Below are 15,409 nucleotides of genomic sequence, written 5' to 3' on the forward strand. Positions count from 1 at the left end.
AAGGATTACTTCTTAATACAATCACAATTCCATTATCACATTTGACAACTAACAGTTTCTTAATATTATCTAATATCCAGACTGTGTTCATATTTTCCCCATCATCTCAAAATGTTATCCTACATTTGGATTGACTCAGAATCAAACAAGGTCAAAGCACTGCTTTGGTTAATAATGTATCTACTAATTCTTATATAATCTTAACAATTTTCCCTCCCTTCTCCCTTTTTCTTCCATCCTATTTACTTGTTGAAGAACTCTGGTTATTTGCCTTATAGAAATTTCCTCTCTTCTGGATCTGTCTAGTTGCAGCCTTATGGTAGTGTTTTACTATGTTTTTCTAACTGCCATATTTCCTTTAAACAAGTAGGTAGATTACTACTTTTCAAATTTTTCAATTTTTTCAAGAATACATCATAGGCTGGGTGCCTGGGTGGCTCAGTCAGTTGGGCATCTGCCTTCGGCTTGGGTCATGATCCCGGAGTCCCGGGATCAAGTCCCATATCGGGCTCCCTGCTCACCGGGGAGTCCGCCTCTGCCCTTCACCCCACTTCGGCTCTCTCTCCCTCTCTCAAAGAAATAAATTTTTTAAAAATTAAAAAAAAAAGAATACATCTTGGTGATATTGTATACTTATGGTATCACATCAAGAGGCATATAATGTCAGGCTGTCCTACTTTTAAAGATTTTACTTTTATTACTATTGTTATTATTATTAAGTAAGCTCCATGCCCAATGTAGAGGCCAATGTGAGGCTCGAACCCACAACCCCAAGATCAAGACCTGAGCTGAGATCGAGAGTCGGATGCTTAACCGACTGAGCCACCCAGGGGCCCCTTTAAAGATTTTAAATTGGTCTTTGGATTCAGGTGTTGTTAGCCTGTTCATCTGTTTTCAAATTCCCCATCATCCTTTCACCTAAAAATGTGAACAGCTGTTGATGATCATTGCCTGCATCAACTATTTCATTAAGAATTATGAAATGGTGATTTCTAAATTCTATCATTTTTTCCACACTTATTGGCTGGAACTCTGTTTTTTGGGTTTTTTTTTTAATCAAACTTGCCCTCATCGACTACTTGATTACCCTAAATTCAATTTGAATGTTTGAATCAGGAAGTCAGGGTAAAGCCTTGGTTCTTCTTAATTCTTTAGTCTTCAGAGAAATGAGGTGCTGCTCTAGCAACTTCCAAAAGTAGCCAGTGAATTTGTTTTAGGTATTAATATGAACTCATGGATTTTTTTATTGTTATAATTTAATCCATTTATTATTCTTTTGGATGCTCAAATGTTCACCTTTGGACAGCGGACATCCCTTCATATAACAATAGTCTTGGAACGCTTCCTGTTTTCTGGTGCAACAAGATGTTCCATGCTCATCTTGTCCATTTTTTGCCTCAGCCCTGGAATCAACCACTTTTCTATGGAGCCTGGTTCCTATTAGTGGAAATGGTATTTAGAGACCACAGTTTGGGTGGGTTCTCATTGTTACTGAGATACCCTTTGCTTCTAGCCCTTTATACTGGACAGAGCTAAAATATAAGTAATTTTTAGAATAAAATTAAATCATAAATTCATATTGATTTTTCCAATTCAATGTTATAACAGTTTTTATTTCATTTCTTTGGTTTTGTTTTTGTATTTGTATCTCCTCTTGTGCTGAAACTCATTTCCTAAATATATTAACATCATTACCTATTTGACTTAGTCTATTGTACATGTTCAATAGTTTCCAAATAATAGTACTAACATTATTACTACTACTAAGACAATTAAATGCATGTAGGGTTTTTTGGAGAAATGTACAGGCAGAACACTATGTTTTAAAATCACTTGAAATAATTCTCTGTGGCTATATCACCAACTTTATATATACTTAGGTTCACTTTTTATTGCTTTCTTTTCTTAATTGTTTAATTTTATTGCAATTAGGTAACATTTCCATGATTCCAACATCAAAACCACCAAACCACCAACAGAGATTGATTTAGAGAAGTCTTGTGTCCATGTCTACCCTCTCCCTCATTCCTGCCCTTGCCCAGGAGTAGTCATTTTTTTGTTGTTGTTGTTAATCCTTACCTTGTTTATATTTTTAAATTATACAATGAATTGTTTTGTTTCTGAGCAGTCTTTAGATTTGTAAAAGGGCCCAAAATACTACTTTTGAACTTCTTTGATTTTCCCCAAACTTCTTTTTTTTTTTTTTTTAATTTTATTTATTTGTCAGAGAGAGAGAAAACACCAAGTAGGCAGAGCAGGCAGACAGAGGGAGAGGGAGAAGCAGACTCCCCGCTGAGCAGGGAGCCTGATGCGGGGCTCAATCATGACTTGAGCCGAAGGCAGACGCTTAACCAACTGAGCCACCCAGGCACCCGGCAAATTTCTTTTTACATTCCTTCTTTAGCACCTCTGGCTACCACCCATTACCACCCCTCCCCACCCTCTAAAACAAAGTGTAAATCCTGTCCAGGCCCATGGCTCAGACTGTGCTGAAATGTTATACTTCTGCTTTTAAGTGATCACTGCTAAGGATGGAGGAAATCCCCTGCTTCCCTTTGCCGTGCAGCATGGCACGGCGACCCCAAGTAGAAGCTTCCCTGTGCCCTGTTCGTGGGCTCCCTGGTGTCAGTGGCTGGCAGGTAGCCTCTGGCTCCAGGTGAGGTATAAGGAGCTGGTTGGAAAAATGGAAAGAGCTTTTGAAACTGCAGGTAGCAAGGCCAGCTCTCCCATATTCTGCACCCTGGCCGGCTTTTCTGTGGCAGGAAATCAAAACAGGCAAATGCACGCAAACTGGCATTTAGACTTCACTTAAAAAGCAAATACACTGACTTTGCCTTCCTCCCAAACCAGGTAGCTTTGGATCGATCATAGTTGGGACGGGAGAGCACACAAGATGATGATGATGATGATGATGACGATGATGATGGTTTTTAGATACCTGTCCTCCTTACCAAAGAAAAGATTTAAAGTGCGGGGGGCCCAGTCAGGCTAGGAGCTGCCCCCAGCGCTGGATGCGGTTCTGCTGCCCCCTCCACACACTGTCTTCCAGGTGCCCGTGCAGTCCTGGTTCGATGACATGACGGACACAGAGCTGCTGGACCTCATCCCCTTCTTTGAGGGCTTGAGCCGGGAGGACGACGTGTACAGCATGCTGCACAGACTCTGCAGTAGGTAGCGCCGGCCTCCGTCTGCCTCCCGCCCGTGCGCCCTGGAGCCTCCAGCCTCGGGGACCCACCTGGCCTCCGCTCCCTGGGAGCGGGAAGCGAGGACACTCCGTGCTCCAGGCCACGAGGTCCACGTGGCCACACCTACCTGTTTTCTTTTTTAAGAACAGAAACAACTATTTTAAAATGAACTCTTTTAACAAATTTCATAAAGGGACATGCATTTTACTGGATTTGCTTTTCTTAAAACATACCAAAAAGAAAAAAAAAATGGGGAAAAAAAAAAAGCTTGAAATCTATCAGACTTCCTTTCAACTGTCCCCCTGGCCCTCTCCTCCAAGCAGACAACCTGTCCCTTTCTACCCCAGCTCAGAGCAGCTGACCCAACTCAGAATCTCTTTCCTACAGGATGAAGTGCCTTTTTGAATGTTATTTTAAGCCGAGAGTTAATTTTTCTACACAACATATTTCCAGACATCTTTTAGTCTTTTATTGTCTTAGATTCTCTAAAAAGACGAATATGACAATTTTCTAGAACCTGGGGGCGGGGGCGAGGGATGGAGGTGAGTCCTACAAGCCTGTCCCCCAGCAGGTGTGAGTGCTCTGATGCCTGGTGACACGCCGCAGGGCCGGGCTCCCGCCAGGAGCCTCAGCGACCGTGGCAGTGTCTCCGCTCAGTACTGACCCGGTTTGGAATGTATCTGCAGTTGCGCGGCTCGACACTTTAGGAGACAGTAGATACCTTTATAGTATCACTGTCACTTCGGGTGGTGACAGTCGTGTCCTGCGGTCACACTTCCCCCTGGAAAAGTGGCACCATCACCTCTGCTTTCACACCACTGCCATACTTCTGTACGTTTTTCGTTCTGTGGCTGTCGTTCTGGGTAGAGCAGTTCCAAGAAACGTCAAAACCCCCGGATATTTAAAAAAAAAAAAAAATCTGTGTTTTGATTTTTAAATTTTTCCTTTCCGAAAGCTGGATACACACGGAGCTGTTTGGGAATTTTCTTTGCTGCTCCCGCGCTGCCACCGAATGGATTTGACCAGCGGCTGTTACACTGTTCTTTGCCACTGTGCCTATGCTCAGAATCTGCTCCCTGCTAAGCTGCAGACTTGGACAGGGTCAGAAACGTAGGTGTCCCCCCCCCCCAGCCCCCACTGCAGACTGCACCAACCGCATCCCTTCCCGGGCACAGGCCACGGGAGTTTAGGAGGGAACAAAGACACGGGGGCCAGCGCACCACACAGGCGTGGTGTTCGTTCTGAATGTCGCCAACATCAGCTACTGTGATGAGCCGACTGTTCTCCCCTGAGAACGCGCGGCCTCAACCAGCCACCGCGTTGATGTGGCCCAAGCCTGCTCCTGGGCTTCTCTTTTGAAGCATGGTCTATTTTCTGAGCCGGGGTTGGGGAAACCTGTCCAGATGTGGAACTCACCCCCCTGAGCCAGGAGAGGCGGGGTGCCCTCCCGGGGCTGGGGCTTCCTTTGCAGCCTTTCCCAGGGAGCTGTTTGAAGCAGTGCCATGTTCCTTGCTTGACAAGACAGTCTATAAAGTATTGCTCTTAAAAAATAATCTAAGAGAACCCTTCCGTGTCGGCACCATTGCCTTAGTCCTCTGTGGGGTGGGCCTCCGCCAGAGTTCCGGTGGGAGCGACCGGCACTAACAAGTCTGAAGATGGGTGTCGAAGTGAAATTTTGTTCTTGCTTTCGTTCACGAAATAATCACGTCCTCCCAACAGCACTTTGGGCTGTGGACTGCCGTGCATTCAGAAGAGAAGTGTTCAGGGGTAGCCAGGCACCCCAGCATTCTGAGTGTGCAGAACCCAGTGATCCCCATGCCAGTCACGGTAAAAATCGCCCCATGGTAGGCGTTACCACAGAGAACGGCAGTCATGTGGCAGATCTGCACGTGCCCTAAACCTTGATTTGGAAAACTAGTCATTAATGACCCGCTGCCTTAAATGTTCTTGAATGTTGCAGTCAGGTGTCTGTCCTGTGTTGAAATCCACACAGAAATCAGTCCTGGGACAGCCTTCGACCCGCCCTCCTGCCCTCTTGTCTGCCGGCATCACACACTCTTCTCTGGAACAGAGGGCAGAGAGGACTGAAATTCTAGAGTATTTCAGGGGACTCGAACCTAGGAACAGTGTCCCACTTCTGAGAGATGGAGTGAAGACGCTGGCGAGCTTGAGCCAGACACTGCACCTACTAGTTCCTGAAACCGCGAGCACCACTGCACGGCTGTTGGGGATGGAGCCCGGTTCCAGCCATCGCAGACACAGACTGTCTCTGGGGGGGGGGGTTGGGGGGAGGGCCAGCAGGCCCCCCCCCCGAGCCTTCTGGACCCTGTGCACCTTAGTTGACCACACTCCAAAATGCCAAAATTTTTATTTTAGCCCTTGATTCTGCTTTATGTACATAATCAGAATATCTATATCTCTCTATATATTTTTAATCATCTACATGTAAATGAAGCAATAGAATTCTAACGTAAGGCCAAGAAATGAGATGAATGTTTGGGGTTTATGTTTTTTAAGGTAAATACGGGTATTGTTTTTAATTATTACCTTTTATTAAATTGTGGGCTTTAAAACCTAATGAACCCCATTAGCTATTTCTCTGTGCCATATGCTTCCCATGTTACCAAAATATCCCCCCCAACACACACACACACACTTTTTAACCAAAAGAGAAACCCAGCCTCCTGAGTTTCTTGGTCCTTTGCGTACCAGGTTAAAATATAGTCTCCTGGAAAGTATTTTTTATATTAAGATCTGGGACAGGAGATCTTGGGTCATGGACTCGGGCTCCTATGATGTGACAACATCTCTGGCCGGGCCTTGGGTGGCGGTGCCCGGGCCCATCTGAGGTGGTCACTGCTCTGTCTTCCATTGCTCTGGAATCCTATGTGTTGGTCTGTGGCTTCACCCATTAGCTGTTTGTAAACAATGTTATCTGTATCCTAAGGAGGAACACCGATTGTCACCCCCGATGGTTGGTGGGGAAGCTCCTTTGACACTGCAGTTTTGATGAGGTGACTTTGGAGACGCAAAGAGGCCCTGATGACACTGACTTGTCATGGTTGCAGCATTTGAACTTCTGGTATAAAAAAAGAAATCTGTAAATTTATAACCTGGCAACACTTTACAACCCTATATTTTAAAGACCGCTCTCTAATAAAATCTAGAACCAAGCAGCCCTATATGGTCAAACACTCGTGATGTTTGTGCCTCTGCTTTTAAAAGGTGCTGTGATGGACAGTTGGCAAGCCAGGGTCCGGGGGGGTGGGGGTGGCTTGAAGTGCTTGCAGTTACCTGAGCAAAGTCTTACTGGCTGCCTCTGTTCCTGTCTCACTGTAAAATTGATGGTGTCTGTTCCTGTCGGTTCTCCAGGGAGCTTCTCTGCAGACTAACACCCCTTCCCCGCCCCTCACCCCCCGGTAGTGGAGATTCTGGTGCCTGGGTAGTCGTGGATTTCTGTTGGACATTTGAATGTGACAAACAAGCCAGCATTACTTGGGAAATACTACATGTGGAATGTGCACGTTTCCAGGGGCGAGCATTGTCCGCCGGGAGGTTTGCAATGATTTCCTTCCTGCCAAAAATAAACACGTGAAACTGCGCCCTCTTGTGGATGGACTGCTTCTCCAGCGCCAGCGCCTCTTTCCGCTCGCTCTCCGCTCTGTTCTCTCCACCCGCACGGCCTCACGCCGGCGCCTCGGGGCTCCTGGGGCCCCCTTCTGCACAGCTGGGGTGGATGGGAGCAGGGCCGCGGCATCCCAGGAGCCACCGACCTTGACCCCTGGGGACGCTGGAGGACCATCCTGCCCAATGTTAGGCCCCGCGGACAGAAGCGGTGTGGCTCACTCTCCTTGCACCGGGATTCCGGTCCTGCCCAGGGGCTTCCACGTGCAGCCCCCCACCCCACCCCATGGGAGCCACCGGCATTGTGTGTGGAGTATGGTACCTAAACCCAGAGCCCATGGGCATGCTGGCTGAGATGCTGTGATTACCAGCTGAAGCATGGCAAGGGTTAGAAAGTAAAGATAGCCAAGACAGCTTTCTCGCAGTGCGACATCCTCCAGGCACTGTCCTCAGCCCAGCCCCTCTGTACATAAAGGCAAGTGCCCCTCTGCTAGGGAGTCATGGCAGAGCCTTGGGCCTGGCCACACCACTCTCAGGACTGTTGCTTCCTGGCGATCCCTAATTCAGATAACACCAGTGTCAACAATCTCATTAGACAGGTCTCCCCATTTCATGGATGAGAAACCTGAGGCCAGTGAGACAATTCTTTGCAGTCTCTGTTCTATCACAGGCTTCCACCAGGCACGTATACTCGTCCTGAACAACATAGGACTCAGTGTGTGGGTCCGCCCAGGAAACCTATCTACCCAGAGACAAAACCCCAAATCCCCCACAGCTAGTCTGTGCCATGCCCCTAGGTTGCCCTCTCCACGGTGGGGCAGCTGCCCAGCCAGAGGAGTCACCCCAGCTTTCCCCCTGGTTCTGGACTCCTAGGCTGTGTCCCCCTCTCTCCGTGTCTCTCCTTGGCTCTGCTCCTCCCCGGCCCTCTTCTTTCCCTCCTTCCGCCCTCTCTGGCATTGCCCCCCATACCCACAACTGCTTCACACCTCTGCATATGACCAGACAGACAGCCGAGAACTGTGGCAGCCCCTGGAGCTGAGGTGTCCCCGTAAATGTAGATCCTCTGAATAGGTGGGAAGGAAACACAGCATCAAGAGGCCACTTATTTGGGACTTGGGCATACTGAGATTTCACCTCCGGATATTTTCTTGTTTGCGCACATACCATCTGTATTCAGGACCAAAGAATGGACAGGAAGCCAGGGAGGGAAGGGGAGGAGTGGCTGGCGAAAGCCAGCCTGGGAAGATAGTCTGTTGAGCTAATGGATGGGGAGTGCACTGGGGGCTGGTGGCAGAGTCCTCCGAGTAACTGGAATGTTTACTTGGTAGATCTGTGCTGGGACTGCCCGTGAGTCAACAGGCCACTCAAGGCCCAGAGCCACAATTGGCATGGGCAGCACCTGATCTCCAAGGAGAATATACTGGACCCCCCAGCACTCAGGAGGAGGATATGTGGGATGGAGGAGGGTATGTGGGCTCCAGTTTTCCTTCCCAAACTTCCATTACAGCTCCATCTCTTAGCTCAGTGATTCTCAGCTGTGACTGCCCATTAGAATCACCTGACGGCTCTTAAAAACATAGATCCTTTAAGTCCACTCCAGACCATTTAAACCCCAAACCCTGAGAGTGGGCATCACATTTTTACTCAGTTTCAGCAAGGGCTGAGAACCCCTGTTCTGACTGGCAATGGAGGAAAAGGAAGTCCCCAAACTGTTTCAGGCCTGATACCCAGGTATGGCAAAGGGGCTACAGGCAGGGCTTAGGGGAAACGGCGTGTGTTGCTTTACCTGAAAGACCAGCCATACGTGTTCATCGCTAAAAGGTCAGGAAACCCAGAAAATTACAAAGAAAACCCCACACGGTCACTGGGAGCCTTTCCCAAGGCAGGAGCGAGGAGGGGGGCCAAATAGGAGCCACACGCAGCTGACAGTTCCCTGCTTTTACACTGAGGTGGGGAGCAGAGTGGATACCCCCACTTCACATGGGAGCACTGCCCACCAACCTAACCGAGCCTTGCCACCCCCACCCCTCTATCCTGGCCCAAGCGGTGTCTCCATGGGGTGGGTGCACAACGGGGCAGGGCGACACATCTCCAGCCGCGGGAAAGCGAAGCAGGGACACCTCCTTGTTTGCGGGGACCTAGGGCTCTTTTCTGGGCTGTCCTCTGACTCCATTCGGCCCATCAGTGGTGGCCCGGAGGGTACAGCAACAGACTCCACTTCCTCGGGCCCTAGCGGTTCCCACCACGGCGACTTCCGAGGAGCCGCTCTTGGGCCCCGGTGACCGTGTCACTGCTCCTCCGCGGCCTGCAGCCACATGGGGGGGGCACATGGTCCTAAGGCTGCTCTCCTGAAAGGCGTGGGGCCAGGATGTTTCCAGGCAGTGCGATCCAAGACCCCAGTCAGGTCTTACCCGCCTCGCGCCCCCCCACCCCCGCCCTGTCCGCTCTCCGGAGGGTCGCACCCCCCTGCAGGGCCTGGTCCCCGCGAGGGGCGGCGTGCCGCACCTGTCTGGGAGGGACTCTGAGGAGAGCTGGGACAGCCACGTGAGAACCCGGGCTTAGGCCCCTTGGGGGCGGGGCCCGAGGGGGCGGGGCTGGTCCCAGCGTCTGCCCCGCCCACTCCGGGCCACACCCACGCCTTTGTCAATATTGACGCGGAGCGGGCTGGGCCTTCCGAGATAAGCCCGGAAGGAACGAAGTAGCGACAGAGAGCCTGCGAACCTGCCAGGGGCGGGTGGGGTGGGCCGCAGGGTCCCCCAGGGCGGGAAGGGTCAGTGGGACGAGTGGGTCCCACAGCCAGGGCGGCGCTGGCTGAGCAGGAGGAGGGGGTGGCGGGGCTCCCTTTTTGCTCTGGGGGAGGAGGGAGGGAGAGGCTGGGCATCCCCTGGTCCTTGTAAGACCCTAGTTGCCTGTGAGCACTACCCTGGGTCTCAGTTTCCTCTCTCTGTGTCATAGATGTGATCCCATGAGCTGGAGATTGTCCACACCAGACACAAAGCCGTGCTGCTTATCTGCCCCGCCCCGCGCCCCCACCCCCCGACCTGGGGCCCACTGCCGTCTCTCTTGGGCCTGGGATCACAGGTACAAGGAGGTGCCCGCCATTCTGGAGGGGGGGCAGTTGAGCCCATCCAGAATCTTCTGGATTCCAGAGACCCAGAGATTTCTGGGGAGGGACGTTGGAGAGGTCCTTGTGCCCCACACTACGCTGCGGAGGCTGGGTTGCACCAGGTGGGGTGTCCCGCTCACAAGATGCGACCTCCCCTGCCTTCTCACAGGAGGACATGTCAGCTCAGAAGAAGCCTGAGAAATGTGTCCTGAGTCATGCAGCCAGGCGGCACTTCAGCTGGGGCTGGAGCCTGACTCTGAGGAAAGCTCAACTCCCGGCCTCCGTGTCAGGAAGGGTCCCAGAGAGGGTCCAGGTGATCAGGGCACCGACCACAGGAGCACATTAACAGATATTTCTTAAGCAGCCGTCAGATGCCAGGCACCATTCTAGACGCAAGGTCCAGCAGTGAGCGAGGCTCTGCCCACCAGGCCCTCACATCACCGCTAGGGACACAGACACTGAGCCAGGACCCAAATGAGTAAGGTTATCTGCTTCTGGAAGCACGAGGAGGATGAGAAAATGGTGGGTGGCTGGGACGAGCACTGCTTTAGCTACCATGGTCAGGGAAGGCCCCTCTGGGGAGGTGTCATCTGGGCTGAGGCCAGAATGCAGAAAAGGAACCATGGGAAAATTTAGGGGAGAGGCTTCTGGCAGAGGTAACAGCAAGTACAAAGGTCCAGAGACTAGAATGAGGTTGGTGTCTTAAGGGACAATGAGAAATTTGTAGCTAGAACACAATGAGGAATGGGGAGAGTGAATGGAGATGGGGCAGAGGGACAGGCAATTTGGGGCTTTATTTTAGGGAAGCCACTGGAAGGTTTAAAGCAGGGGAATAGTGTGATCTCTTTGTGGTTAAGAGATCCCTTTGGCTACTGTTGGAGGATGGACATAGGGATCGAAGAGACCAGGAGACACAGAGGGAGGTTCAGGCTGAACTGTTGAGAGGCTGGCTGCTGGGGCAGGGCAGGGAGGCCCAGCCAAGTTCAGGATCCTGGATGAACCAGACTGGCTAGTGGCCACCCTCTGCATGAGAGGGAAGGAGAGGAACCCGGGTTGGCCCTCAGGTGTGGGGCCTGAGCTACCAGCTGGATGTTCATGCCATTTCTTGGCCTCGGAGGAGGTCTCTGAGGGGCCTGACCCGGATGTCAAGCATGAGGTCAGATGCACCAGGGGAGATGTGACCAGACAGATGAAGGATGAAGGGTGGGTGGGGGGTGGGGGTTCGGAAGGAGTGGGAGTCCATGGTAGAGGAGACACTAGTGTTCCCCTGGCAGTTACAGCCTGGGGACTAGAACTTGGAAGAAAACAGACAAGAGACAGGGGCTAAGGCCTGAGTTGTGTGCCCACTGACATTTGAAGGCCCCAACGGAGAGGGCAGAGTGGCCAGTGAGGTGGGGAAAACACTCGGTCTGTGAGCTGTTTCCGAAGGAAGGGGTGGCCAGTGGGGTCCCTGGGTGGTAAGAAGGAAGGTGAGGTGAAGACACACAACCATCCATCCGCTGTGGCAAGAGTGGGCATTGAGGACTAGGAAAGGGCCATTTCCAGGGAGTTCCGGAACAAAGGCCAAGCAGAGTGCACAGGAGTGGGCCGGGTAGAATCTGCAGGGAGGAAGTAAGAAGTGAGGACATGGGATTTTGCTGCGCATGGGGACAAAAGGAGTCAGGGAAACAGGCATGCGCAGGCGGAGGCAAACACCCACACCACCATATGAAGGAACAGAGTGTTCTCTCACACACAGGGGCAGACACACACAGGGACTAACCACCCGTCCTGGGACGCAGGCGTCCCTTCACACATGGGGACCTATTAACTCTGTTAACCACAGTCACATACTGGCGGTAGGTCCGACAGGGCACAGGTGGACCCAGATTTCCTGGAGTCACCCCCTCTCTGTGACAGGGAGCAGTGGGGCTGAGGCCTGGACATGGGGAAAGGGTGTTGGGGCCAGTATGTCCTGGCAGAGGAGTCCCACTGGACGCTCTGTGGCTAGAACTCAGGCCAATGGCCTAAAGTAAGGGGTGGCCCTGTTCCTGGAGTTTCTGGAATGCTCTATTTTCAGCACCTCCCCCACCCTACAATCAGGGAGGAAAGGAGGGAGCAGCCCAAGGTGTGGGAAAGGTGTCTTCCCTGCAAGGGCTGGACTGACCTCTCCCACAATGGGTATCGGGGCTCCCTGGGGAGGGCTGTGCTGGGCAGCAAGCCCAAATGGGGGGCAGCAAGGACAGCAGAGATGCTAGAGGGAGCCCTGGCCACCTCCCCCACCTCCTGAAGTGACCTGGGTCTCACAGAAACAGACTGCCGCCCCCACCCCCAACAGCTTTGGTCCTCCTTCCTCCTAAAGCTTGTTGGAGTGGCCTGGCCTTCTGGGGGTCAGGGGTCAGAGAAGGAAAGTCACAGTATATTCCACACCCCACATCTTAGACCAGCCCAGACCTCCAAGCCCCGCTGTCTCTGGCCACCAGGACCCAAGTGGGGAGGCCTGGCAGACCAGCCATGGCCCTGGGGAGGGGTCGCTCTCAGAGAGCTGGGTCAATATTTGTTGACTGACTGACTGACTATGTTTGAAGCCCAGCCCACAGGTGGTGGGGTGTGTCATGCTGGGCGGAAACAGGGATTGAGTTCCAGTGCAGGGGCAGGTTGGGGGACAGGCCCAGCACTGCCCATTGGCCGGGAAAGAGAGCACCTTCCAGCAGGTAGGCCTGGCAGGGAGGGGGCTCTGGAATCAGCTGGGAGGGGCTGCTCCGAGTCAGGGGTGCCCAGCATGGGGGGGGGGGGGGGGGGGAAGCGCCCCTCCCCTCTTCCTGCAATTCCGGCAAAGTGACCTCGGGGTCCGCCCTTTCACAGGTACCTCAGAAGGAGGAAGTGGCCACTGGGACCCCAGAGGAGGGGGGGTGCCCTCAGGGGGAGGAGGAACCCAGGAAAGGAGGGGGCATCTGGAGAAGGAAGGGAGCACCCAGCAGTGAGGAGAACTCAGGAGAGAGAAGGGGAGGCCAGGGGAGCAAGGGGGCATTGGGGGAGGAAAGGGGTGCAGCAGGGGGACGGGGGGAGCAGTAACCTCTGGGGGAGAGAAGGGGTCAGGGAAGGCAGAGAGAAGGGGGCTGGGGGGGAAGAGGCATGGGGGCAGGGGATGCCCAGTGCAGACAGAGGGGGCCCCAGGAAAGGGGGTACAGGGAAGGGGGGAGATGGGTTTGTCAGAGAAGGAACTGGGCATCTAGGAGAGAAGGGGGCCCTGGGCTGCAGGGGGCTTTCAGGAGGGAGAGGACACAGGGTGGGGGTGGGCCATGCAGAGTAGGATAGAAGGGAGTTCCCCAGGGGAAGGAGGGCGTCTAGGGTGGGAGGGCTTGGCAGTTTAGAGGCAGCACTCCGGGAAGGGAAGGACCCCCCTGAGGGAGAAGGAGACTGCCTGAGGAGACAGGGGTGTTAGGGGAGAGAGGATCCCTGTGAGAATCCCTTGGCCCATCCCCTAGAACCCAGGTTACGCAGGGATGAGGGCCTCAGGCCCTGGAAGCCTAAGAGTTTGGCTCCCCGGGCTGGAACTGGATCTGGGGTACCCTTCCCACCCCCCGCAGGTGATGCTGACCCCGCCCAGTGAATCTTGCCCCGTCGCAAACTTCTGGTCTCCAGTTTGACTGTCCATTCCCCCATGGGTCCCTGGTGACCACAATGTGGTGGCCAGCCAGGCTTCCTGTCACTCTGTCCCTGACTCCCACTGTTATCTGATCTACAGCCCCTAGTTTATACCTCTGGCCACTGCCCACCTGTGTCCTGGTTGCTGTCCCTGGACACTGCTTCTGTCCATCCCCTCTGGATGTCACTATGCCTGTCACTCGGTGCCATTGCATGTTTTCTGTTGCTTGGGACCAGCTTTACACAATCCCATGTCTGCCTGTCACCCACGTCACCGTCACAGCGACAGGCAGATCCTGTAACCGCAGTTCTGGGCGCCGTGAGAGCGCACGGTGGCCCCGCTGTCCATCCACCCTCACTCAGCAGGCAAAGGGTTTCATTCATTCAGCGGCTGTCACTGAGTCCCTGCTGGCGGTGGCGCGACTGGGAGCTGGCGGCAAACACGAGGACAAGCCCCTGGCCTTGGGAGCCCTCTGCTCTAGGGCCGGAGACTGGACCTCCAGCACCTGTTCTCTCCAGAACCTTAGCTGGTGGCTCTAACCCGGGCAGGACCGCCCCTCTGCCCGCCCTGCTCTGGGCAGCTCCCTCCTCCCTGCTTCCAGAAGCCACCTGGGCCCTCTTTGAGAGGGTGGCGAATTTCCCACGGTGACCTATGAGCTCACCAGGGCCTGAGCCTGGCCCTCAAGGGCCCCTAGACAAAGGTGCATGAGTCACAGTATGCCTCTGATTCTCTAACTCTCTAAGTCTCCTCCTCCCTAGTCTGCCCTCCTCAGGCAGGGTCTGCGAGCCACGGGGGTTCCTACTGCTGGAGAGGAGTGGGGAGGGGAGAGGAGCTCACACCATGCTCAGGTCACTAGGAAAGAGAAGTTCAGAGAGAAGTGACTTCTGGGTCTATTGGGCAAAGCAGCAGCAAGAAGCAAAAGTTGCAGCAGGTGGGACTTAGGTTAGATGGAGAAAGAACTTCCATGGACGAAGGAAGGAGCAAAACTCCCACAGAGGTTTCTGAAGGCGTGTTACAGGGAAGCCTGGGGGAGCTGAGAGTCATCTGCGATGTAACAAGATCGAGAGCCCCTTCCTTCCCCAGATACCTCTCATTCCATGCTGCTCTCCTACGCACACTCAGAACCACAGGGCACTGCAGGAGCTAAGGGAGCGAAGTCACTGTTTGCAGAGCCTGTGGCTGTTCATAGGGCCTGTTTGTATTGAGAGTTCAGCTCTGTTTCAAGAATTTAAGAGTGCCTATGCTTGATTCACCCAGCCCTCTCAGGTTAGCTAAGCCTGTTGCTTGCTCCAGACTCCATCACAGTCTTCAGAGACCATGCTTGTGTGCAGTCTGTTCTGAGTTCGCAGAAACTTCCTCTTGTCTGTTTCTCTCTGAGCCTGTGTCTAGAGGCTCTTTTCAGAGTCTTTTTTTCAGAACTTGTCTTTTTTTTTTTTTTAAGATGTTATTTATTTGATAGAAAGAAAGAGGGGGAGCAGGGAGAAGAGGGACAAGCAGACTCCCTGCTGAGCGGGGGAGCTGGACGTGGGGCTCGATCCCAGGACCCTGAGATCGTGACCTGAGCCGAAGGCAGACGCTTAACCAACTGAGCCACCCAGGCGCCCTCAGAACCATCTTTTTAAATGGTCTGTCCCTATTTCCCTGTGTATTAGATTTGCTTTTATGGCAGAAGCTGCCCTGCGTGTAGAACCTATCCCTGTCTCCGGAGTTTGTCTGTGTCCTTGTCTGGGATACCTCTTTCTGCCTAAAGACACTGTTCCTGTTTGCAAAGCTTTGTTTATAGTACCTGTCCCTATCCCTATCAGCAGACCCTGTTTCCTCTGCAGTAAGTGTCTCTGTCTCATTTCGAGAGCCTGTTTGCAGAGC

At 52.8% G+C, this 15,409-nt stretch overlaps 1 protein-coding gene across 5 annotated transcripts in view; it reads left to right on the forward strand.

Moving 5' to 3' along the window:
* Positions 1-6,785, forward strand: part of CTDSPL (CTD small phosphatase like) — a 114,406-nt gene extending 107,621 nt beyond the window's left edge. For 4 of the 5 annotated variants that reach the window (XM_034992004.1, XM_034992022.1, XM_034992014.1 and 1 more), the window contains one exon: positions 3,050-6,785. In XM_034992004.1, the coding sequence (XP_034847895.1) occupies positions 3,050-3,175 (126 nt within the window). In that variant the 3' untranslated portion in view covers positions 3,176-6,785. The other variant, XM_034992031.1, reaches the window with a different exon arrangement.
* The last annotated feature ends 8,624 nt before the right edge of the window (positions 6,786-15,409 follow it).

Source organism: Mirounga leonina, unplaced genomic scaffold (assembly GCF_011800145.1).
Source record: "Mirounga leonina isolate KUSES-001 unplaced genomic scaffold, KU_Mleo_1.0 Mir_115, whole genome shotgun sequence".
Classification (NCBI taxonomy): domain Eukaryota; kingdom Metazoa; phylum Chordata; class Mammalia; order Carnivora; family Phocidae; genus Mirounga; species Mirounga leonina.